Source organism: Rhinolophus hipposideros (assembly GCF_964194185.1).
Source record: "Rhinolophus hipposideros genome assembly, chromosome: 24".
NCBI lineage: Eukaryota > Metazoa > Chordata > Mammalia > Chiroptera > Rhinolophidae > Rhinolophus > Rhinolophus hipposideros.
Window position 1 is genome coordinate 25149668 of NC_138070.1, and position 26541 is coordinate 25176208.

General features: G+C 39.2%; 3 protein-coding genes across 28 annotated transcripts; 2 read left to right on the forward strand and 1 right to left on the reverse strand.

The window, feature by feature from the left end:
• Positions 1-728: 728 nt before the first annotated feature.
• Positions 729-2554, forward strand: PATE3 (prostate and testis expressed 3; the record flags this gene model as incomplete). Its single annotated transcript, XM_081037180.1, has 3 exons — positions 729-777; positions 1773-1910; positions 2430-2554. 3 exons carry the CDS (start codon positions 729-731, stop codon positions 2552-2554), a joined length of 312 nt encoding a protein of 103 aa, XP_080893306.1.
• Positions 2555-10828: 8274 nt separating this feature from the next.
• Positions 10829-23314, forward strand: HYLS1 (HYLS1 centriolar and ciliogenesis associated). 11 transcript variants are annotated; one of them, XM_081037009.1, is made up of 7 exons: positions 11420-11509; positions 12361-12494; positions 12680-12719; positions 13947-13996; positions 18528-18625; positions 19598-19713; positions 21988-23314. In XM_081037009.1, exons 6-7 carry the CDS (start codon positions 19700-19702, stop codon positions 22913-22915), a joined length of 942 nt encoding a protein of 313 aa, XP_080893135.1. In that variant the 5' UTR covers positions 11420-11509; positions 12361-12494; positions 12680-12719; positions 13947-13996; positions 18528-18625; positions 19598-19699; the 3' UTR covers positions 22916-23314. The 11 variants fall into 11 exon arrangements, with proteins under 11 accessions (XP_080893142.1, XP_080893140.1, XP_080893141.1 ...); XM_081037015.1 differs by lacking the exon at positions 18528-18625 and having other exon boundaries at positions 11401-11509; XM_081037006.1 differs by lacking the exon at positions 12361-12494.
• Positions 15657-26397, reverse strand: PUS3 (pseudouridine synthase 3). Of its 16 annotated transcripts, none has more exons than XM_081036999.1 (8): positions 26254-26397; positions 25314-25504; positions 25037-25190; positions 23837-23968; positions 18157-18577; positions 17479-18044; positions 16416-16606; positions 15657-16279 (listed from the first exon to the last, which is right to left on the reverse strand). In XM_081036999.1, exons 5-8 carry the CDS (start codon positions 18529-18531, stop codon positions 15978-15980), a joined length of 1434 nt encoding a protein of 477 aa, XP_080893125.1. In that variant the 5' UTR covers positions 18532-18577; positions 23837-23968; positions 25037-25190; positions 25314-25504; positions 26254-26397; the 3' UTR covers positions 15657-15977. The 16 variants fall into 16 exon arrangements, with proteins under 16 accessions (XP_080893125.1, XP_080893124.1, XP_080893121.1 ...); XM_081036998.1 differs by lacking the exon at positions 26254-26397 and adding an exon at positions 23369-23470 and having other exon boundaries at positions 25314-25437; XM_081036995.1 differs by lacking the exons at positions 25314-25504; positions 26254-26397 and adding an exon at positions 23369-23470 and having other exon boundaries at positions 17479-17681; positions 17904-18044; positions 25037-25268.
• Positions 26398-26541: the final 144 nt, after the last annotated feature.

Genomic DNA, 26541 nt, shown 5'->3' on the forward strand with positions numbered 1-26541 from the left:
TGTGTGATAATTCTAGGAGGGATTTCACAGACCTACAAATTTAATAGTACTTGGCCTTAGAGGACAGCTTTCTAGCGAGGTGAAAGAGTTCTGGGCTGAGAATCAGTAGTTCCATGTTGAAGATCCAGTTTCGTCATAGATTATACATCTTTTCATCTCTTTCACTCTCCTGTTTCTCATCCATAAAGTGAGGAACTAAGTGAGATTGTCTGATTTATTCATTGCTCTGTTCTCACACATGAAACTGTGTGTGGCACATAAGGCATTCAATAAATATTTATTGAATGTATGAATAAATCTCCAAGAGGCATGGAGTCAAGGTGGTTAAAAGTGTGACCTCTAGAATTAGAAAGTCTTATACTATCAACCACTAGATATGAGATCTTGGGTAAGATACTGGACCTCACCAAGACGCAGTTTCTCCTGTGGGAAATTGGAACAAGAATAATAATATCACAACTATAATAATAATTACTATGACGTCTATATAAAAACAAAATTAGCTTAATGTAAAGGCCAGCATTTATTAGTTATCGGTATTCTCAGCTGTGGGGTGGACAAGAGAATGAACTTGAGCTCGGGTGGAAACCTTGTATGATTGGTTCCCTTCGGCATGCCCATAGGGCATCCCTGCCCTGTGATGAAGAAGATTTCCTCCCTGCAGCCTAAAGACCTGTGCTTGTAGCTCCTGTTTTTTTTCTTCCTGTGCAAGGGACTTGTACGTCAAGATGGACAAATACTTCTTGTTGGTCTTCTCCCTCCTCTGCTTCTTTGAGGGTAAGTCACATACCTGAGGAGTGAGCTCCAGAGATAAGGTCTAGGGAGCCCCAGGAAACTCCACATAGGCAGTAGGTATGCACGCAGGATTGAGTCTTGACTACAGTTAGAAGGGAGGGGACATTAGCCTTCAGAATTCTCCCTTGGCCTTCCTGGCCAACTCTTCTGACCTTTCAACATTCTGCCATTCCTTATCAGGGGCTCCAGCCTCTCTAGCTGCCCCTTCACCCTGCTTCTCACTCTGTCCCTACCATTCCCCATAATCTAAAATCCTAACAAGATTTTCTCTGGGACACCCTTTCCACTTATAAATCTGTATGCCACTTCCCAAGGCAGCTGGTCACTCTGTAATGAATCATTTCGTAGTTTATTTTAGTGCTGGACAACGGCTTCTGACACTCTTATCAGGGACTTTATATTAAAACAAGTGCTACTTTCCTTTCTCATGTAGGTGCACAGAGAGAGGTGTTTTAAAAACTTAAACCTATATTTTGGTTAGCTCATCCCACAGTACCACGGACAGTGTCACTGACCATGTTATCATACATGAGTCCTCCACAAAGAGTCAGTTTGAAATTCAAAACAGAGTATGTCACCTAACAATATCCCAGCAGCAAATGTCAGAAATCCCATCACAGTAACACTAGCTTCGGTAAAATATTTTAAAGCGCCCCTCCCCCCATGATCACATTCCTGTCCATCTACAGTGCTGTCAAGTAGGCCAGGCCAATATTAATAAAACCATTTTTAAGCTGGAAAAATCAATGCCATGGAGACTAAATCTTTGCTCCGTTACCCAGGTTAAAGGGCTTAAGTTGGGGCAGAATCCTTTTATTCTTACAGCGGCATTTCTCTGGTATGTGGAATTGGTGAGAGCTAACCGCTTACTGCCTGATACCCCACCACCAGCTCTCCATCCACCCTTCACCCGTCACCCCTCGCCCAGGCCTCACACATTCAGCTCCTAAGTCCATATGTTTCCTGTCGCACACCAGCTCTACGCTCTCCAGCAGTGACACCCCTGAGGTGCATCACGTGCCATCTTCGCGCGAAAACAGACCGCTGTAGAAGAGGCTTCGGTGTTTGTGTTGCTGAGAAGAATGAGACATGCATGATGTTAAAGATTTACAGGGGTAAGTTAGAGGGCCCGGGGGTGCTGTGAGATTCTTAGTGAATGAGATTCTTAGGAGAGTGCTGCAGCAAGTTTATATCTCAGACGAAGGCCAATCCAGGAGAGGAACCAAAGTGCTGAATGCCTCTGGCATGGGTCTCGGTACATGCAGACAGAAGAGGATTTGGGAAGATGAGACAGGAGGAAGACGGTGGGAATTCTGTATTCCCAATAAAACTGACCAAACTGTACCTCTGAAGACATGAAGCACTAGTTGCTCATCTTCTAGTGGGAAAAGGAATGAAGCAGCTCTACAAAGAGTGGAGGGCTGTCAGGGACCTCAGGCAAACAACCCCTATAGGGGCCAGTGATTTCTACACCTCCTGCCTGGATCCTCTTGGGAAGTCTGAGCTGGGAAGCCATCCCTAATCCTACCCTGATGCCTAATTACGTTTTCAATGACTGGACTGGTGCCAGGTTTGACTTGTCTTTAGAGAACTAAGATCATTGGCTTATTTTCTATGGTTTCTTCTTATTACAGAGTCTATTCTCCAGTTATCATACTTGGTGTGTCAGAAATTCTGCAGAGACTTGACATTTCATCTCAACAATCAGACTTATGTTCACAAATGCTGCAACCATAATTACTGTAACTTCAAAATCTAACATTGCCCTCCTGAGGTCTCACTGTAGAATGTTATTGATGTTTCTCCCCCTTCACACTCTGCCTGCCCTTGTTTCCTGCCTGCTCCATCCTGGAAGTCCCCTAGCTCTCTCTCTCTCTTTCTAATTCCGTGCCATCCTTCCTGGTGCCTGCAGCTTGGTTTCTGTCTCAGGCAGATGATGATTCTCAACAACAGGTTTCTCCCATTATAGGCATTGGCACATCCACACCCCAAGAAGCCTGCCCGAGAGGCCCAGTACAGTAACATTCAAAACAAGACCACTCTGGAACCCTGTGGTTAGCTTAGGTAGTTGAGGTAAACTGAACTCCCTCAGCTGAAAATGCACAAATATTTATTCTTATATAAAACTCCCATTATCATTACTATAATTAAGCAGAAATAGCAACGCTTTGGATGGTGGACACTCGAGATTTTCCTCTGTGGACACAAAGTTATTTTCCCCAGTGGACAGTGTCCACTTCAGTCATGATGTTCTTGTCATTTACAAAGAACATCTATATACAATGTTAATAGGAAACAACAAATAAGGGATTTCCTGCTTCTGTAACATTCACGGCTTACACACGGCCACTTCTAGGCCTGTCAAGATGTACACTCTATATATATTACAACTCTTCTTTTTTCGCCTTCCACTCCTAATCTTTCTCTACTCCACCATCCTTTGCCATAAACGTCCCCAGCACACACACCATTGCTGTACAAATTCTCCCTCTTCTGAATACCCAAGTCACTTTAGGGATCCTTTCCTTGACATTGTCCTAATGAACCATTTCTGTTTATCTAATTTGCTCCAGTATGTCATAAATCACAGCAAGACTGGCCAATGAAACTTTATTACATTTAACTGAACAAGTAAAGGTGATGGAATTTTTCTTGTCACATGTTTTAAGTATAGAGTTTGATGTGATTTGACCAATGTATAAATCTATATAACCAGTATTCCAATTAAAATATAGAACATTTCCATCACTCTAGTAAGTTTCTTCATATAACCACCCACCCCCAAAGGTATTATTCTAACTTCTATCACAGTAGAATAATTTTACCTGTTCTTAAAGTTATTATAAATAAAATTATAAAGCACTCTCTTGGGAGTCTGGTTTCTATCACCATAATATTTTAAAGATTCTTGCATGTTTTTGCTTATACCCAAAGTATTCTTCTTTCCACTGTATACATATACTATAATTTATTAAATTAATTCTCTTACTGAGGGACATTGAGTTGTTTCCAGGTTTGGGCTATTGCGAATAAAGCTACTATGGATATTCTTGTGGAAGACTTTCGGTGTACATACACCCTCGTTTCTCTTGGGTAGGTAATTAAAAGCAAAACTTAGGAGTCATAAGGTAGGCATAAACGTAATTTAAATGAAACCGCCAAATAGTTTGTCACAGTGGTGGCACTGATTTATAATCATACCAGTACTCTACGAGAGTTCCAGTGACTCTACCACTTTCCATCACCAATTACTAGTAGTCATTTAAATGGCTGTGTAGGGAATCTTGCATTTTCCTGATAATTAATGGAGTATAGCCACTTTTTTTTTTTCTTTTGAGCCCAGGAGTATAGCCACTTTTTATGCCCCAGGTTAGAAAATAATTCATCTATGTTTTCTTCTGATGTTTATATGCATCAAAATTACCATTCATATTCTCAATTTGGAATTCATCTTTGTAAAAAATTGGTCCCATTAAATCTATTTCCATATGGCTATCCAATTAGCCCAACAATATTTAGTTAAAAGTTTATATTTTTCTCAACTAATTTGAGATGGCTCTTTCATAATACACTGAATTTCCATTAGTTCTTAACACTAATTCTGGGTTTTCTACTTAGTTAAATTTTCTACCCGTTACCTCTACCTCACAACACACACACACACACAAACAAAACAAATTTAAACTGGATTGTAGGCTTAATGTGAAAAGTAAAACAATAATGTTTCTAGAAGAAATATAATGTGCATTTATAATTTTGGAATGGGCAAAGGTTACTTAACCATGATCAAAAAGCAAAACAATTTTTTAAAAATCATAAATTCAATTTCATTAAATTAACAATGTCTGTTCATCAAATACATTACTAAGAGAGTGAAAGACTTTGGAAGTTATTTGTAATACTTATATCTTACATAGAACTTATTTCCAGAACATAAAAATAATTCTTACAGCCTTCCTAGAGAAACAAAAACTGAGGCAATTTATCACCACTAGCACTGAGGTGCAAGAAATGCCTAAAGAAGGTATTTAAGCTTATTTATGAAATGAAATGATGCAATCAATGACATAAAAACATACAAAAATATATAATACATTGATATAGGTAAATATACAATCAGACTAGAGAACTCTAATAGGATGGTGTGTTAATCATTTAAAAGTAGTATAAAGGTCAAAGGAGAAAACATTAAATATAATTGTAGCTACGATAATTTGTTTAAAAACACACAATATAAAAAAGGTAAATAATGATATAAAAAATACCAAAATTTCTGGGATGCTGCAAAAGCAGTTGTGACAGGAAGCTCACAGTGATAAATGCATATATTAAGAAAATAGATCTTAAATAACCTAATTTTGCACCTTAAAAAAAAATAGTAAAAGAAGAACAAAGTGAGCCCAAAGATAGCAGGATCAATGAAACAACAAAGGTCAGAGTAGAAATAAATAGAAACAGTAAGAACAATTTTAAAAAATCAATGAAACTAAAAACTGGTTTTTCAAATAGATAAACAAAATGGACAAACCATCAGCTAGACTAACTAAGAAAAAAAAGAGAAGCTTCAAATAATAAAATCAGAAATAAAAGATGGGACGTTACAACTGATAACACAAAAATAATAAGGATCACAAGAGGCTACTAAGAACAAGTAGATACCAACAAATAGGTTAACCTTGAAGAAATGGATCAATTCCTAAAAACATACAACCTACCAAGACTGAATAAGGAAGAACTAGAAAATCTTCACAGACCAAAAATAAGTAAGAAGATTACATTGGTAATCAAAAACCTCCCAACACAGAAAACCCTAGGACCAGATGGCTTCACTGGCAAATCATATCTAACCTTTAAAGAAGAAGTAAGCCAATCCTTCTCAAACTTTTCCAAAAAATTAAAGAGAAAGAAACACTTTCCAACTCATTTTACAAGATGAGCATTACCTTGATGCCAAAGCCAGATAAGGACACTACAGAACAGAAAACTATAGACCAATATCTCTGATAAATATAGAGGCAGAACTTCTCAGCAAATATTAGCAAACCAAATTCAATGACACATTTTGTTTTAGTTTTGTTCAGTTAGTTTCCATGTAAATTTTAAATTAATGTGATCATATACCGGGGCTGCCAAAAAAATGTACGTATACACATGACTTGTATTCATCTTTTGTTATCAATATATATTTAGTTTTACAATTTTAATAGTTTTTTCCTTTCTTAAAATGTGTATACACTTTTTTGGTACCCTCTGTATATTTATATCTTCCTCTCTATATATCTAATATATACATGTATTTATATGATTTTTTTGGTTTAATTCTTCTTCACTTAGTGTTATGTGATTCTATGTAATTTTTTTGATATTCAATATTATTAGTTTCAGGTGTACAGTATAGTGGTTAGACATTTACCCTATTTTGCTATGTATTTTGCCACTTTTTTGCCCAAATTTGTGAGTGAAAAATAGGATGCACATTATACACATGGGTAGTATTAATTCTCTATCTATATAAATGTTTTTAATCATTTTATTTATGCTTATGAGTTAAAAGTGTAACTCTAGAAATCAATAACAATATCCATATGCAAAACAATACCCTGGAATACGATAATTGGTTTTGTTGAACTTATGACGAACTTGCAACAACAAAGAGTTCTTGGCCTTCTGTGATGAGTAAATAGCATAAATTTGTTACCGGTACATAAAATTTCTTGTACCTTGTATCTGTTCTTGTGTTTTGTAATTATTTGTTACATAAAATTTCTTGTTCCATAATATGTTAAAAAATAAATGCTAAAATTCCTGTATAATATAACAAAAGTACCTAAATGTAAACAAATAAAAGTTTGAATTAAAAAATTAAAAGATTTTTTCCCCTGAAAGTTTGGACCAATAATGTGGGTGTGCATTATACATGGTAAAATACTGTACTGTATACAATTTATGACATGATTCTCCCAATTAGTCTAGAACCCACTTGGCACCATGCATAGTTGTTACTGTATTATCCACTATATTCTCTAGGTTGTACTTTACATCCCCGTGACTAATTTGTACTTTGTAATCATTTCAGCTTTTTCACCTCACCCCACAACACCCCTCCCATCTGGCAACCATTAATTTGTTCTCTGCATCTATAAGTCTGTCTCTGTTCTCTCCATTTATTTTGTTCTTTAGATTCCACATATAAGTGAGATCATATGGTATATTTGTCTTTCTCTGTCTGACTTATTTCACTTAGCATGATAACCTCTAGGTCCATCCATGTTATCTGAAATGATAAGATTTCTTTTTTTTTTATGCCTGAGTAATATTCCCATATTCCTTTATCCAATTGTCTATTGACGGGAATTTGAGTGTGGTATATCACATTTATTGATGTGCATATGTTGAACCATCCTTGCTTCCTAGAGCTAAATCCTATTTGGTCAAAACGTATCATCTTTTTAATGTGTTGTTCATACACATACATATAAATGGGGTATTACTTGGCCATAAAAAAATCTTGACAGCCAGTACATATATAAGTCCCAGAGATCTAATGCACAATAGTGATTATAGGCAACAATAGTGTATTATAAACTTCCATACTGCTAAGAGATTAGATCTTAATTTTTCAGAATGGTCATTATCAATAAATCAACAAACAACAAGTGTTGGCGAGGATGTGGAGAAAACGGAACTGTAGTGCAACTGCTGGTGGGATTGTAAATTGGTGCAACCACTATGGAAAATGGTTTGAAGTTTCCTCAAAAAAGTAAACTACCATATGACCCAGCAATTACAGTTCTGGGTATTTATCTGAAGAAATCCAAAACACTAATTTGAAAAGATATACGAGTATGCATCCCTTTGCTCAATGTCTCAATCTGTCCCCTTCTTGCTATCTCTGGCTATTATTACCCTAGCCTAGGCCACCACCATCTTTCATCTGGAGTACTGTAACTACCTCCCATTTTTACTTCATGTATTAATATAATCTTGCCGTCCCCATATCCATTCTGCTCAATGCAGCCAAAATAAAATTTCAAACACAAACCTGAGTATGTCACACCACACATCCCAATTCTCACTTGAGTTTCTACTATTCTTAGGATACAGAGCAAATCTTTTGCCTTAGCCTACATGGCCTACATGATTTGGCCCTTGCCTACCTCTCCAGTCTCGTCTCTACCCTCTCTTTGTTGGTCTTCTTTCAATTTCTTGAATCTTCCAAGCTTCCATCCCCATAGGCCTTTCCATACGCTTTTCCCTCTGCCTAAAAAACTCCTTTCACCCTCATATCTCCACATCCTCTCCCCCACTGAATTTAGCTCTTGGTTTAGTAACGTTATGTCAAATCTCCGTAGTATTAGATGTTTTCACTGGGGCATTTGTCTCTCCTTAGCACTGAATACAATTGTAATTTTACAATAATTTGATTGTTCGATCAATGTCAATTTCTCCTATCAATTGGAAGCTTCAGGTCAGCGATTTTAGTTTTTTATTCATCATCAAATCACTAAGACATGGCACAGTACCTAACGTGGTATTCAATAAATATTTGCTGCATAAATTATCAAATACCATTTAAAAAATAAAAAGAAATGAGGATTAAGCAAAACAACTGGAATTGACTACTAAGAAGTTTGGTGACCCTTGAAAGTACAGTTTGAATATACTGAGGAGGGCAGAATCCAGAACTCAGGGACTGAAAGAACTGAGCAATAATAGAGAAGAGAAATCGGGCTACAAGGCTAACAGGAGTGGGCATCAGTGTCAAGCAGAATTGTTTGTTTTCATTTTGCTTTTCTTTATGCCATTGTTGTTTCCCAGTTTGAGGAAGACATAAGGAAAGAATTGAAAATGTTACAAATAGGATTAGTCAGCTAAGAGAGGACTACAGTTGAAGGGGTTTGAAAATGTCAACAAAGCGTTGAGGTACGCAGAAATATCATAAAAGAGTGGCTAACTTAAGCATAACAGTATAACCAGTGGAAAGGAATATTTGAATACATAGATAAAGATGCTGATGGGTTTAGTAAAGCAGCTAAACCTAATTAGGGCAAGCATCTATGCAGAAAAGAGTTGTGTTACAACCAAAAGGTAAGGAAGCCATGTTAAACTATATCAGTTAGATATAATCAGCAAAATTTAAATTATGGGAAGGAAACTTCATAGGACTAACAATATGGTTCTTTCAACAAAGAAATTGAAGGGAAAAAAATGGAGGAGTAACATAAAATAGAATAAACTTGGGGCAGCCAGATAACTCAGTTGGTTAGAGCGTGGTGCTCTAAACAACAAGGTTGCCGGTTCGATCCCCACATGGGCCACTGTGAGCTGCACCCTCCACATCTAGACTGAAACAACTACTTGACTTGGAGCTGATAAGTCCTGGAAAAACACACTTAAATAAATTTTTAAAAATTTTAAAATAAAAGAAAAGAAAAGAATAGCAACCAATCACAACATGTGGACTTGATTGGATCCTGGTTCAAACAAGCAAAAAGAAAAAAAAAAGAGAGAGACAAGTAGAAAACTGAACACTGAATATTTGATGATACTAAGGAAATATATTATATCTTTTGGGTGTGATAATTGTATTGTGGTTATGCTTTTAAAAGATCCTTTTTAAGAAATCATACTGAAATAATTATAGATTTCAGATGCTTAATATTTGCTTCAAAACAATACAAGAGGAAGTATGTGGGTAGTGATATAAAAGCAACAAGATGAGTCATGAGTTAATAATTGTTGGAGATGGGCATTGAGTTCATGAGTCTTCATGGGCTTCAACATATACAATTTTTTCATATGTTTGCAATTTTCTTTAAGAAATTATTTTAAAGAAGCAATTTGGTTTTCAAGAATAGGATTCTCTTCCGCATACAGTGGTACCTTGGTTTCCGAACGTAATCCATTCCGGAAGACCGTTCGAGTTCTGAAACGTTTGAAAACCAAGGCACGTTTTCCCCATAGAAAGTAATGCAAAATGGATTAATCCGTTCCAGACCTTTAAAATCAACCCCTAAAGCTGCAAATTTAACATGAATTTTACTACCTAATGATACCATAGATCCATAAAATTTACGGCATTCGTAAACCAAAATGTTCATCAACGGAGACGTTTGAAAACCAAGGTACCACTGTACTGTATTTTAGACGACCTTGACGAAAACTTCTTGACCTGGAACCATGAAAATTATTCAATCGGATCTAGGACTGAGTTGAACACAAGATACCACTTGAAATATGACAGGAGATAGATCCTTTGGTGCCCATTAAAGGTTTTCAAAGATGAAATTTTAACATAAAGCATAACAAGAAACACATGGGGAGGGTGGTGGGAGGAATACGTTGAATGACCAAAGCAGTAGGGAAGAAAAATGAGTCTGTTTCCTTTCGTAAGACAAACCGACTGGAGATTCAGCACCAAAGGAAAGGTCAGGCAGATATAAGATGACCGAGCCTGAACACGGGATATTTGTTCGTGAGGAAAGAAAAGACTGTGCACTAACGTGCTGTTAGAATATTGCGGGTCTAGGGACAGGGCCATTTAAACTTTTACAACTTCTGCCGTCTTCACTGTTGATTTCTTTTTTCTTCCCCCCCACCCCCCAACAAGCCCCAAATGCCTTAGAGGTAACGCAAAGGCCCTGAGACAAGGGGGCGGGGGAGGGTAAGAGGTAATAAAAAGTATTCGGAGGAAAAGCATTCAACATGATTTTCTGCCTCTCATTAAGTCCTGGGTTTAATAAACAGTATAAATTAGTCAACGAGCACCTGGGCATTTGCGTGAGGACTTGGAAGACAAGTTGTTCAAGGGAGCGGGTAGGCTATCAAGTTGGGGAGACCTCTACCCTTTTTCTTTTTCAGGTCTCATTCTCAGCCATTCCAAAACACTAGACCTTTTTTCCCAGGTACATATCAAAATACTTTAAGAGCAAGTAAGACTAAATGAAGGGAGTAGACGGGAGCATTCCGCAGGAACGCCGGAACTGCGTGGACGTTCCAGCAAGGAAGTCGGTGTGAGAGTCACGTCAGTGGCGCTGGAGACACAGTGGGACTTGGTCAGGTCAGAAAGCCCGTGAGCCTCGGGAAATCCTCCCTGCGCGTCCTGGCCTTCACGAAGAACCCGCGCGTCAGACCCGCGCGTCAAACCCGCGCCGACGGGCTGGCGCGCAGAGGCACATCGGGCTCAAGGCTCCCACCGCGCCGGGCACCCTGCCGACGCCACCGGGCCTGCGGCGGCCCGGAGTCAAGAATATGGAGACATTCCTTGAGGCGGACTGAACGTTAAGACAGCCTCTCCAAAGGCCCAGGTACCACGCCGTTAACGGAAGCTTGGGAGTCCTTCCCTCCGCGTCCGGTCGGCCTGGTTACGCAGCAACCGTTACAGGTTAGCGCTGGAGCGCCGCGGGGGGCCGACGTTTCCCTGTCCACGCCCCCAATCCCGGGCTTCCTCCCGCTTGAAGGAAAGGCCAAGAGAAAATATGAACCAATCAGAATGCACACGTGGAAGGCCTTTACAACAAGGACCAATAGAAGGGCTAGGGGCGGGGCCGAAGGCTCCGGTTGGTTCTCGTGGTTTAAACCTCCGCGTCCCGACAGTTAAGACTCGGTGGGCGAGTGGGCGGGCAGTGCGCCTGCGCAAGCTGCGGGATGTCTGCCGGTGGGGCTGCGGGGCGGGACGACTAAGCCGGGCTGCGAGCGGACCTTGGCGTGGCGGGTAAGCGGGACAGGCTGGGAGAGGTGGAGCGGGTCCCCGAGGGACGCCCCCGGGTCGCCTCGCTGCGGGGGAGAGATCGGGGCTGAGTGAGCGGAACTGGTTTCCCGGACTGGGTGCGCGCAGTGCCCAGCCCCGACGTCCGGACGGCCCGGGTTCGCGGCTTCCTCGGGCGTGCGTGTAGACTACGCGCCGGCCCGGGCGGTGCGAGCCTCGGAGGTCACCGTGGCCGCGCGCGGCTCAGTGAGGTGGCCGGATCAGGGGGCGGGCGCAGCGGGGGAACTGTCCCCCTCCGAGGCCGCGAGCGTCACAGACAGACGACGGCCACGCTCGGGCCAGACGATGCCGCCGCCGGTCGTTTCTTGTAAAGGGACAGGGTTACTCTCGGGTCACACCTTTTGTGAACTTCGGGGGGTAACCGTGCGAGCAGCTCTTTCCCTGATGAGTTAGGATAGTGTGTGAAATTGAAGGGACCCTACAGCCCTACCCTAGAATGAAAATAACCCTTTTTGTTCTGATTATAAAAAGTATACCATTTCATTGTTTTTAGAAATAAATCCAAGCAATATTAAGTACGTCTAAAGCACTTAAGGAAGAAAATACTCGAATCAGACACAGATGACCATGGGGAAAAAAACACCGTAGTTCGCATTTGGGTTTACTGCAAACAGTTATGAATATATGATCACGTGATTATACTTAATGTGTTTATTTTTATCGAATTGTATATTTTGAATAAAGCACATTTATTTAATAAGCAGATTATGCCTTATCCAGTCAGTCATATTTTAGGAATATTTAGAATAGCATAGTAGTGGTTATTCGTACATACATATGTTTGCATTCTTGTTCAGTTTATCTCCTTGGAATAATTCCTGGAAGTGGATGATGGCTTAGAAATTGGTACCATTTAAGTTGATTCCTAATGCCAGCCGGCCCTGGAGAAAACCTGACATCCCCTTCTCCACCCTACCCGCGTCCGCAGAGTGTAAGGTTGCTCAGTTCTTTACACACTGACCAGCACTGGGTACTGAAAAAACTTACCAATATAAAAGGATAATGTTTTTATTTGCATTAATAATATTAAACATCTTTTTTTTATTAGTTATTATTTGGTAACCATCATCTGTCGTTTCCTTCTTATTCTGCTGGTGTACCTTTTCATTTTAATAGCTTTCTAAGAGGAGTTTGAATTCGTGATTTTGAACCTTTTGTAAGTATTTTCCCTGGTTTGTTGTCTCTTTTGATTATGGCTCTTTTTTAGGGTGTTTTTTCCTTTGTTCTAATATTGTGGTTCTCTGAACTGCATGTTTACCTCCCCAGAGGTAGTTATTTGTTGTAACACTGCAGTAGCCTCCCTGTAACCGGCATAATCTAACTACTGAACCAGCCTTCCCCTTCCACCCTCAGAATCCTTTCACTTGAAAATAGCTAAACCAGGGACACTCAATCACTTAAGATTTTTGAAGAGAAGTACTATTGGGTATTTTGGTTAATATTGTCTGTCTGTATTTACAAAATATAAGATGTGCTAGCCTCTATATGAAAGTTTCCTCCTAAGTAAAGACAAAGGATTATCAGGTCTTTGTATTAAAAAGAAAGAAGTGACAGTTACCTGTGGACCTTACTCAAGTTTAGATTTTATTAGTTGCAAACACCTATCCTCATATGTTCAAGAAAAAATAAAAAGGGAATGTGCTGTAACTTAAATGTAAATGAAATAACATGTTAATCACTGTATAGTGTAGTACACATAGTATATATATATTACACAAAAGAATCTCTTTGGGCTTTAGTGTTGGAACTCCTCTGTCCCTACTTTATTCTATGTGCATCTTTTTAATAGGTAGGTTAGTTTTGCATGAAAATAGAAATGAATGGTGTAATACTTATCACAAAGCTCCATTTATATATTGATTTATACATCACATATATTGTTACATATACATTATGTATATTACATATGTAACATATATCATGTATATGCCTATATATGTATATATATATAAAATCGCATTTAAAGTTCACAATCTATTGAAATAATTCAATTTTTTCAATGAAGAAAGTAAGATCTAAGCCCTTCTTTACTTCTAACATTTATTTAGTCCGTACCATGGGTCAGACTTTGGAATTTATGCAAACATTACCTTAGATAACTAATTTTGCAAAGTTGGGATTTCTCACTTGCTTCATCTGTGATGATTGTGCTGAGTTTTTTCTGTGGTAACTACCAAAAATAATATCACTAAATGCTTATTCAAGATTTGATAGTATAATCTAGTTAAACTTGCAAGGATTTTTCTTAATATCTAAGACCCTGCTCCTCTACTTTTTTGCTTCTATAGACTCTCCCAAGCTTAGCTTTTCGTCCTTGATGAATCATTTCTTTAGAGTTGATTTTTTAAAAAATGAGTGATTTCTTAAATCTGTTGTTTTCTAGGCTTTTCTTTAACTCGAAAACTAATGCCATTGAAGGTACATGGAGATAAGGTAGGAAGTTGAAAAAAATAAAATGCTTTAATTTGTCCTTACATGTTTAAGTGAGGCTATTCTATGCTCAATGGTTACACTAAAAACAAAAGGATCTTTACATCAAAATTAAACAAGAAAGCAATATTTTAAGAACACTCGGGGCATTGTGAAATGTTGGCAGATCAGGTCCCAAAATTCAATGACATGATTCAAAATCCAGAAGGTCTGGATGCTACCATGGTTATTTAGAATAAATCTTAGTTATTTTTTACCACTATTTCATACCTAAAATGGGGATCTTTTCTGGTTCCTATTCTGCTAGAATGTGTAGGCTATTAGTGTCTTCATACTCTTCAATACAAGGTCACTTCACTTTTCTTAAACTATTACATCCTAAACCTAGAACTCTTATCTGTAGCCCACCCACTACTAAATTTCTGTAGCACTTATACTCGTACAGCATGTTTACTATTTATATGTTAGTATTATTTCTAGTTGTTACATATGTTAGTTATATTTTAGCTGGCAGTTTGAGGATATAAACTTTATATACTGTTTTCAACATAGGAACAAACGATTTGTTGGTTGGTAAATAAAACTTGGGATCTTGTAAACATATAAAATAATTACATCATAATGATGGGTATTACACTGCAATGATGAGAATTGTTATTACTGATGCGGATCTGAGTTCATTTACTTGATGTTTATCTTAATTGCTATAAAGTATAGATAATGTATTATTTAGAACTTTGAACTCTTTTGAATAAGTCTTGATGTTTGTAAGTAATATTTTCAGGGCTACTTAATCGACTTTGAGAACAAGCAAAGCCCCACCTCATTTTCCTATCTCTGTGTCTCACAGATGTGCTTTAAATCTAAAACCTAGGAGTTATCCTAAAAGTCCCCTTACTTTTTAACCACGCATTCATTTACTCATGAAGTCCGCTGCTTCTCTTTTCTTAATCTCAAATTCATCTACTTCTATTCCCTTTACTACAAATCAAGTCTAGGCCATCATCAATTTCCTTGATTACTCCAATAGCATCCTAATTAGTCCCACTGTCTTGGCCTCTTCCAATCCACAGAATACTCAGAGCAATATTTTTGCTACAATTCTGGCTTTCAATTTTTTTTTTCGGTGGTGCCTCAAGATAAAATCTAAGTTTTTTTAGGAAGGGCCTACAAGGTTGTACAGAAATGACCTTTGCTTACCTTTCTAAACTCTTCTAATGCTCTTGTCACTCTTAAGACATACTACCATATTTATAGTTACCTGACTACAAATGCAGTAATCTTTAACCCTTTATACAAACTGCTTAAACACCCAGAGCTCTGCTTCTCGTCCTCACTTCAGCTGGCTCCCACTTGTTCTACAAGATTTAGCTTGGGTATCTCTTTATAAGAGCTTTCCTTAAACCACTAGGCCAGGAGTTGGTAATCTGCATGGCCTCTTTTTATATGGCCCATGAGCTAAGAATGTTTTCATGTGTAAAAGGCTGTTACAAAAAATAATATATGCAGCAGAGACCATCTGTGGCTCACATAGCACTAGACTGATAAGCTTTTTAAGAGATGCTGTGCCTTACTCAGGTCACCATCAGGTAGTATTTTACCTGGCACTAAACCAATTTATCAAATATTTAACTGCCTTTAAAAATAGTAACAACAAATTAGATATTTGCAGAATCAGGCTTTAATGAACTTGAATACAAGGCACAGGTTTCCAGGTGTAGGTAAATACATCTCCATTTCACATTTGCTTTTTGCTTCTTTCATCTCTAAATCCTTTTGGACAGGAACGAGAGAATGTTTGATCTCTTGTTCAAGCAAGAACTTCCTTAACAGGTCCTATGGTCTTTTTGGTTTTGTTTGTTTTGGTTTTTTTAAAGAGCTGATCATCTGGATTTCTAGGACTTGCAGTAAATACTGTATTTCCTTTCTGCCCACCTACCATTAGCTCGTTGTTGCCTCCGTCATCCTGGCAAGTTTTCTGTGGTTAAATGATGCTTTTAATTTCTGTATCAACACAGACTCTCTTTGTTGGTTTCTCCAAAATAGTATTTTCTTCCTCTAGTGTGTCATTACAGTCCCTTTTGGCTTTTGTTTGTTCCTCATGTGGCTGCTCAATGCGTCCCCTACGTACAAAATGCTGGATCCGGGATTCTAATCCATGGCATTTAGGACGATCCATTAGGGGCTTATATGTGCGGACTTTCACTCCTTCTACAAAGGCACTTGTCTGCTTTATGACAGAGGGCTTAACATTTCTCCAGTCTATCTCTCCATCCGTCTTAGGTCCTACAAAATATACAATCAAGCATTACATGTATACTTTACCACAATAGAATCACCTCCAAAGTTTATATAAATCTACCTCCCCCCGTAGAACTTTGGTTCTGGTAAATAACTTCATCTGTGGATTTCCCTGTCATACCTGTCCCACAGGGAACTGCAACGGAGTCGAGTCCTTGCAGCATACTATACAACATGTGAGTCTTGACAGCTTGATTAGCCCACTGTTGTTGTAGGTGCGTCACATTGAACTCATGAACTTCCCGGTCATAGATCCACTTGATACTTTCAAACTTACAGTCATACAAGACGAGAGGAAATTCTACAGCCATACTACAAAGAGAGACGAAACAGAGTATAAGAATACACAGTAGCCATCCAACAGTTCTTTAAAAAGAAATAGGATTAGTTGGGTTAAAAGGAGGAGAAAAACTTTTATGTCAATATTAGGTATCTTATAGCTCGTACGAAAATATGACACCATCTCTAGCCTTGCAAAACATTATAATTAAAAAAAAGCCCACTGATGCAGTCGTTAGGCCGGATCTATAGCAGGATAAATTTCAATGGTAACACGTCACCTAAAAGCGAGCTGACCTGGCTCCACTAGATGGCTGTAAAATTAAAAAGAGCTGGGGCTGTTTTTTCAAACTTGTCAATTTTGTATAGTATGAAGTAAAAACTTAGCTTTTTACTGCTTCGGAATGAATTATTGGTCTATCTGACTTCAGCCTGCTCGCAAAGGAAAAGTCAACTCTTCTTCCTGCCTTTCCCACCATTTCAGAAACTGAAAATTAGGAAAAATTCCAAAGTATAATATGATTACTCCATAATACAAAGCGAGCAAGATTTAATATGAATAGTTTGAATGCTGACTGCTTAACTTCTGCAGAACCTAACAACACCTCTTAACATAAATTCATGGGGGGAAAATGTAGAAATGAACGTGCTTTTATTTAAGGGGCCTGGCCCAAACACCTATTTCTTATCACTGGGATAGAATTGTGAGAGAACAAAATTCAAAGATACCACTCCCTCCTACATGTTCATAACATTCTACAAGTTAGACTAAAAGCTTCATGAAGACAGAATCAGTTACTTACTTATTCGGACAGTTATAGGGAGAGAAAGATACATTAGAATATAATTTAAAATAATCTAAGGGCAACAGCTGTTTTGTTATTTTGGTTTTGGTTTGATTTTACCTGTATTGAGGTTTCTGGGGATTTTTCTCTATGTTTAGCAGCTCATCGATAATCTCTGGCTTCTCCATTCCTTGGCCAATTAGAAAAAGGATAGCCATCATACAGCGGACTTGATGATAAAGGAACGCCTGGCCAATCACTTCAAACTGACATAACTGGAAAGGTTCTTGCCATCTCTCCTCAGCCAGGCTCTGGCCCACTAGCTGTATTTGAGCAGACAGAATAGTCCTCTGAAAATTAATCACTCCGTTGGCTACATCCATTTTACATAAGTTCCTAAAATCATGTGTGCCGACATACTTGTGAGCTGCACGGTTCATGGTTACAATATCTAAGTCAGCCCGAGGGAAAAAATAGTGGTAAGTCCGCTCAAGACAGCTGAACCTAGCACTAAAGCTAGGTTCTACAGGGGCCCACGCCAGTACCCGGATGTCTGGAGGGAGCACCCGATTGAGAATGTGGGTATAACGGATCTCTTTAGCAGCATTGTTGACGTCATCTTTTAGATTAAAATCCTCTGAATCTCTGCCTTTTGGAAAGTGAGAACGAAGGTCAAGAGAAATCACCTGTGGAATCAGAGAAAGATACTGTGTTTTAGATACAAATAATCTGAATCCTCAGTATGTATACCTAAAATATCGCTTGCTTTGAGAAACAGTGTAGTGTAGGGGCCCTTACCTGTCCAAAGGCGCTAACTCCTTTATCTGTTCGCCCACACCGGTGATAGTTGGATGTCTGTCTGCTTTCTATTAGTCGGGTCTTGGTTAGAGCCTCAAACAGTTTCTCTTCAATTGTATTGTTTGTGTTTTCCTGACTGGCAAAGCCCTGGTATCCCCAGCCCAGATAGGCTATCTTTAGGGCTACATGTCTTCGACCATGAGCACTGAAATCAAATGCACGCTTAGCTTTGCCAGCTCCTGAAGAATTTTCTCTAACATTTGAGTCCTTGCTGTTGGCTTGTTTTTTTTTAAGTCTTTGTACCTCTTGCTCCAGTTCTTGTACTCTTTTTAGGAGTTTCTCAGTCTGGATTCTGTCTGTGTCGTTTTCAGCCATGGTAAGACAACCCCAGGAATAAACGAATCATATGGGTCCACACTACCTGAAGAGAGGAAACGTATACAATTTCAGCGCTGATTCCTTTGGTCATGTCAGTATCTTTCCTTTATGTTCAAATAGTATAATATCTAAGATTTAATTTAATGCCTAAAGGACAGACTTTTGCTTCTGCCCAGGGATAAAAGCATTAGCTTAATTATTATGGGTTGATCATCCACAGATTTTATTCTTTTCCATCCTGTGTGGCCAATTAGCAGAGAAACAGAAAATAGCTAGATATTCAGCTAGCATTGTTAAGGTTAAAGTAGTCAGAATTTAGGGAAAATGACTGTAGATTTCATATCTCTCTTCTTCATTATCTCAGATGATTAAGGACTGATATTACTGATATTTTTTCCCTAAATCATTTCCTTTTGACTTCTCATTACATTTGTCCATTCTTTTTTTTTTTAATTAAAGTTTATTGGGGTGACAATTGTTAGTAAAGTTACATAGATTTCAGCTGTACAATTCTGTATTACATCATCTATAAATCACATTTTGTGTTCACCACCCAGAGTCAGTTCTCCTTCCATCACCATATATTTCATCCCCTTTACCCTCATCTCCCACCATCCTCCTCTCTTACTCCCTGGTAACCACTCAACTATTGTCTGTGTCTATGAGTTTTTGTTTCTCATTTGTTTGTCTTGTTCTTTTGTTGTTTTGGGTTTATATACCACATATCAGTGAAATCATACAGTTCTCTGCTTTTTCTGTCTGACTTATTTCGCTTAGCATTATAATAATCTCAAAATCCATCCATTTTGTCACAAATAGTCCTATTTAATCTTTTCTTACTGCCAAATAGTATTCCATTGTGTATATATACAACTTCTTTATCCATTCATCTATCGAAGGACATTTTGGTTGTTTCCATGTCTTGGTGTACAATCTTTCTAATCATAAGATCTGTTTATACGGAATGTATACAACTACTGTGAGTTTCTATTGCTTTCCAGTATTTCAGATAAAATTAGTGGCTGGTATGTTCTATCATCTAACACTCAATTCTGTCTTAAAGGTGGTATAATAGAAGCTAGCCTGACTGAAGAAATTTGTCAATGATTGTATTATAGTGGAAGCAGAATCTGGAGTCAAGATTTTCCCACTTTAAGCAGTTTTGATGGCAGAAGAAAGGTAATTAAGCATCATGATCCTTTTTAAAGTCAAATTTAATGCATGTTCTGATAAAAGATTTCTGTACCTCTAGCAGCTAGAAGAATCAATTTGGATAATGTAATTTAGGTGTCACTGTTGAAATTCAGACATATTTCAATAAATTCAGGACAACTCTACTATATCCTTAATGTACTAGACATTTACGGGACAGTACAATCTATGACTGATGGTTACTTTAGTAATAGAAGATCATCTCCACATCTGTTCTAAGGCTGACAATGTTATCTAAGTCTATGTAGCTCATTTAGATTTTGCCCTTTGAGTTTCTATATCTATAATATAATAGAAGTTTAAATTTAGGGGCCACCGGTTGGCTCAGTTGGTTAGAGCGCGGTGCTCTTAACAACAAGGTTGCCGGTTCGATCCCTGCATGGACCACTATGAGCTGCACCCTCCACATCTAGATTGAAACTACTTGACTTGGAGCTGATGGGTCCTGGAAAAACACACTTAAATAAATCAAAAAGTTTTAAAAAAGTTTAAATTTAAAACATGAAACTATAAAAGTACTAGAAGAAAACATGTAATAACTTTCTTAAAATCTTGGAGTGGGAAAGGCATTTATAAGTCAAATACCACTGAAACAAGTTTCTACCAGCAAAAGATAAAGTCAGCAGAAGGTAAACAACAAACTGGGAAGAAAAACATTAATGGTGGTAAAGGGCTAATGATGGTATGTATGTGAGTATTTCATGAATATATAAGTCAGATTTAACATGAAGATCCATAAGTAGTCCAACAGCCTGAGAGGTAAGTGGAGAAAGAACAAGCGTTTTTACAAAGGGGGGAGGGACAAAAGCTTATGAATGTATGAAAAGATGCCGAATTTTACTCAGTTTAAATAAATGCTAATTTATATGAGAACTATTTTTTACCAAACTGACTGCAAAGACTATAAAGTTTGATAGTACACCACTTTGGAAAAGGGAGGGAGAAACAAGCTCTGTAATACACTATTGGTACAACTTCTTTAGAGGCCATTTGGTTAACAGCTATCAAAATTGAGCACACATACCTTTTGACTCATTTCATTTCTAGAAATTTAAATACACGTATGCTTGCATAAGTATGTAGAAATTTACATGATATTCATTGTAACATTTATTTTCTAACAAGAGACTGTAAGACTAAATTAAATCAACATGGACGAGCTGAAAATTACAGTACATCCATACATTGGAATTCTGTGCAACTTTAAACAAAATGAAGTCTACATGTGCTTATGTAGCGGAATCACCAGGACTATTTTTAAGGCTCAGAAGAGTTGTATAATATGATCCTTCATAGTATAAAAAATGTGCATATGAATATGGAAAAATTACTGGAGAAATTTTAAGAAACTGCCTTTGGGAGTGAAACTTAGTAGGAGGACGGGGGAAATCCTTAAAATTACCATGTGCATGTATTTGTTTTTCAGTTTAAAAAGAAAAATGGTAGGGACACAGGAAATAGTGGGAAGTAGATACATATCTTAGATCCAGTTGGGAAACTCGCATCGAGTATTTGGCTGATTGATTTGGGTACTAAAAGTTGTTTCATTGACAGTGTACTGGGATGAACAGATTTAGTTTGGCACTGAAGATGCACTAAAATTATTTAAGCATAAGAATGTATGCATGCATGTTACTGCTTTTGTGAGAGTTTTTTGGATTAAATCACTCTTATGGTTAAAAGCAAGGATTCTGAAGCTGGACTGCCTGAGTTAGAATTCTAGCCCCACACTTAAGAGTTGTGTAACCTTGGGCTAAGTTATTTCACCTCTGTATGCCTCATGTTTCTCATCTGTGAAAAGGAAATAATCAGAGTACCTACTCCATAGTCATGAGGATTATATGAATTAATGTAAAGCACAGAGAACAATGCTGAATACATAGTGCCCCTCTAAGCACAATGTACTTAACGTTAAGCATTACACCCAGTATCATATTGTGTAATCTCAAACTTTTCTTATGCCAAAACTCACCTATCCTGTCCCAGGAGCTACTAAAGGTGGCAAGAACTACCAGGCAGTAGAAAGTGGGAGTGAATAGAAAGAGGAGAAATGAAAGCAGGTAATAGATTCTCGAGAGCTGAATTAATGCCCCTCCAAACTGTTCCCATACTACCTTGTAATAACTGTTACATTATGATTGCCTTGGCCATTCTTCATTTGACTGCTATCAAAGCAGCGAATGAACAATTTATGAGCTGGGAACTTATTATCAGAAAACTGATCAGTGCTTTCTCTTGCAGAAGGTCCTACAGTGTAGGGAAAGCAATGGAGGAACTCATGGAACCTGGTGAACAAAAATGGGCCACTATGGATCCAGAAGAACGAATGTTAGCGGCTGCTACAGCTTTCACTCGTATCTGTGCAGGGCAGGGTGAGGGAGATGTCAGGCGAGAAGCCCGGTCTACCCAGTATGATCCCTACAGCAAAGCTTCAGTAACCCCAGGAAAGCGACCTGCTCTTCCTGTGCAACTGCAGTACCCACATGCAGAAAGTAATGTCACTTCTGAAACAGTCTCAGAGGACTCCCAAAGACTCCGAAAGCCAGTGATGAAGAGAAAGGTGCTGCGTAGGAAGCCAGATGGGGAAGTGTTAGTGACGGATGAATCAATTGTCAGTGAATCAGAGTCTGGTACAGAAAGTGATATGGATCTCTGGGACTTGAGACAAAAGTTGATGAACCTGCAGTTCGAGGAAGAAAGGGAATCTGCTGTTGACATTTCAGAAAAATTTAATCTACCACATGAATATCAAGGAATTTATCAAGATCAGCTCCTTTCCTATCTGCGAAGAGAAGGAATGGACCCTCCAGCTTATGAACAAGACCTGATTGTTGCCAGCCGACCCAAGTCCTTTATTCTCCCAAGGCTGGACCAGTTAAATCGAAACAAGGGCAAGATAGACCGGGTAGCCCGCTATTTTGAGTATAAACGAGACTGGGACTCAATACGGTTACCTGGTGAAGATCATAGGAAGGAATTGCGCTGGGGTATCCGAGAGCAGATGCTTTCTCGAGCAGAACCCCAGTCCAAGCCTCAGCACATATATGTTCCAAACAATTATCTAGTACCAACTGAGAAGAAAAGATATGCCCTTCGTTGGGGTGTTCGTTGTGACCTTGCAAATGGTGTCATGCCCAAGAAGTTTCCTTTCCCTCTTTCTCCTTCTTAAGTCTTTTTACGTGTCTCTCCTTTCACAGGATTATTTGGGATAACCTAGTTCTTTATATCTTTCCTTTTATTTAAATAGAAACAACTAACTTGAAAACCCATGTAACATTATAGAATAAGGACTTCACCCATCTTTGGTCTTTCCTAGGTATATCACACTGGTATCAGATTCCACTTAACTGCCCAACTACCACTCAAATCCAACAATGCGAGAGAAATCATGACAGAGAAAAACAGACCTGGTCTTTCTCTACTTGTCAGTTTAGTAAGCAAAGTCAGGTAGCACTATTTTTGTTCTATAATCTTTTTACCTTTGGCCAATGTGGGTTGCTGCTTTTATTAGTGTGTTTTTAAAGTTGCTGGGCGTTAAGCTTATCCATTAAAGAATTTTGGAAATGTGTGGACTTGCTCTTATTTTTACTTACATACTAGCCAAAGTTAGGTGATCTCAAACCTGGGTTATGATTCTGGTTCCAGTTGTACTCCCCATCATACTCTCACCACCCAAATGAGAGCCAAAGGGCAGGAACAAAACCTGCCTTTACACAACACAATCCTAAAGGAAAGAGAAAAGGTAACAGCACAGATATCCTCCATTATTAAAGAGAGATAGTAAATCCAGATAACTGTGTTAAATGCTTTTTAATAGATGCTCAATAGCACTATATGACATACAGGATTCTAACGAGTGTTTTGTTTCAGAATTATTTAAATATATTGCCCTCCAGTTGTTACTTCTAGAATACCATGCTTTTTATAATTTGCCACTGAGGTTGTCTTAGAAATTATGCCCATCAGTTGAAGGCTATTGCCTCTCTGCAAGAGAACTTGAAACTGTTAACATTTGGAACCAGATGCAGACATAAATATCAAAGTGAATCTGGCCTATTTGGACACGGACCAGAACACTTATTCTGCTCACCTTAAATTGGATTTCCTTGCTCTGATGCTTCTAATCCAATGAGGAACATCTACAAACTGGAGGTTGTCAGTTTTAACATTTGAAGCCAGAAGAGTGATTGTAGAAATTGTTTGCTTGTTTAAGGAAAAGCAGCTGTATAACAAAAATTAATAACCTTGACCTATCTGCTAAAATACAATTTCTCTGTAATATTTAAGCTAGTCTTTAAGCATCACTCATTCACCCAGTTCCATTGCTAGGCATTTTATCAGGGAAAGAAATAATCAGTGACTCAAAGATATGTGTAGGATATATTAACTGAAAATATGTAAGAACTGCAAACTATCCAATAATAGTGATTAAATAGAACGTAAGTCATTGGGAATCATGGGACACTAATGGAAAATGCAAATTAAGTGAAACAAATAGGTTGCAAACAATGCAGTACGATCTCAGTCATATACCTATATACACACGCAAAGCACAAGGAAAGGTCAAAACCTAACTGGGTAGTGAGATTAAAGGTAGTTTTAATTTTCTTTACACTTTTTTTTTTTAAAGTTAAAAGCCACATGGCTTTTTTACATGCAAATTACAGCAAAAAAACGCTCCAGTGATTTACCTTCTTTATGTATCTCAAAGACCAATATTACCAAATCAAAGCCTCCAAACTGATGATCTACTTCAGCCCCATCCTTACTTAACCCAAAAACCAGTCCAAAGGCGTTAAGCAGGGTAATTAAGATTTGTGGCAAAAAGGGGACTCGAGCCCAGGAATCCTGAGTCAGTACAGGGCTCTCTCCCGCACAGCACACCCTTCTCGGTGAAGGACTGTGGTTCCCAAGCAGCCGTGTGACACCTGCAGGCCGCCGAACTGCCGCAAAGACGGAATCCGTGTGGGCGCTAAGCGTCGCCTGCAAACTCAACACTAAAACGGCCAACGCATTTCAATACACTTTTTTAAATTAAAAAGGGGTTTTAGTTTCGAAAATGTTAGTAACCAGGGGAGTAGTAGAAAGAGCATTCCCATGATAAAGTTTATTTTAAAACAATGAGGGACACGGGTAATACCCACAGGGTCAGGAGACACGCGCCTGAGATCACGAACACTGGAAAGCAATCCTCAATCCGAAAAACGTCACCACGCCTTCCGCCCACACTAACTGAGTGGGATCCAGACTTCTACTAGAATGGCCTTTTATGAGCAAACAGAATTCTCACCGAGGCAGCAGAGACTTCACAGCCCAAGGACCCCGTAAGAATCGAATTAAACAGCAGCTCCTCTTGCTGCGAGGTGCCACCAGGACTTGCAAGAAGCACCAGACACAATCACAGGGTCTTAGGCGAGGTCCCACTTCCATACACCGGTGCTTTCCTGAAAAGAACAAGGTATGGAAACGGGGCGGAGGAGAGAGGGAAACGTCCGGCTGTTTGTCCACTCGCCCGTTCCTCTTTGTAGAACCCAGAAAAGAAGCTACTCCCAAAACCCCATACTTACCTTCCGGTCGTCAGCCACGCGGCTTTTCGCAGACAGGAAGCTGTCACTTTGCGTCTCCCGGGCGCGCCCGCGGCCTCATGGGAGTTGTAGTCCACCTTGGTGGGAAATGTAGTTCTAAAACCCAGGTGCAGGCTTGACGCGGAAATCGGTCTAGTGTTTTCCAGTCTGGCCACCGTTTCTCCACCTAAAACCTGGGTTAGTACAAGGATAAACGGGTAAATTCTAGTGCGCTAAAATAATAGAAAAGTAACCTTTCAAAGGCCCGCTACTTTATACGAAAGCTAAGATTAAAGAACCTGGCTCGAATTTATACGTCCTTAAATTCGTAGAAAGTTAGCATTGCGAGACAAAAGCATTTACTATTAGAAACCACTTGTAAGGGCTGAAAAGGATTATGATAACCTCAAAACAAACGTCGAGGGGCCTGAGAGTGACTAACAGAGCTGGTAGTCTGGCTTCAGCACCACGGAGAGAGATAATTAGGTTTTTGTAGGCTTTTCCAGAGACCGATCCAAATCTCAAGATTCCAGTTAGAAAAGTGGAAAGAATCTGGTTCTTTTGTCCAAATTCAGCAGTCAGTAGTAAAAGGAACCTATCCCATATTACACAGTGGAGGTTATACAACAAGGAGCAGTTTGCTCAGGCTTGCTTGAGCAAGGGGCACACATCAGGATTAAAAGTAAAATGAGGCGGTCTGGGAGGCATCACAGGCATTTAGGAACAGGGACAGAAGTTAGAACCGGAATTACTTGACTGCCTCTCCGCATCCTTCGCGTTCGAATTCATTTGTCAGATGAAACGTACCCATTTTGCCCCTCCATTTTCCTAGCAATTCGCAGCCTTTCTGACTTCTTATCACGTAGAAACGGAAATTTCCGGGGAAACGCAGGCTCGAGCTTGAAGCGGGGCCGGAGCCCAGCCTGACCACCTGGAGAATTACCTGGGGAGTGGGTGGTGGGATAAGGGATGTAGGACTCGAATCAGTATGAGGACTATTACCGCTCAGAGTCCCAAGTAGCTGCTGGCTTAGCAGAGGGCAGCAGCAGACAAATGCGACAGCGCCCTTTCCCGGCTTCCAGCACCCGGCACGTGGAGGGCGGGCCAAAGGCTACCTGGCTGATCCGTGCAGTTCTCCCGCGGCCCTGACTCCTCCCCCGACACACCCCCTCCCCCAGCCCCCCCTTCTCCGCCTGATCCCCGCCCCGCCCCCTCGGCGCCCGGGCCCCCG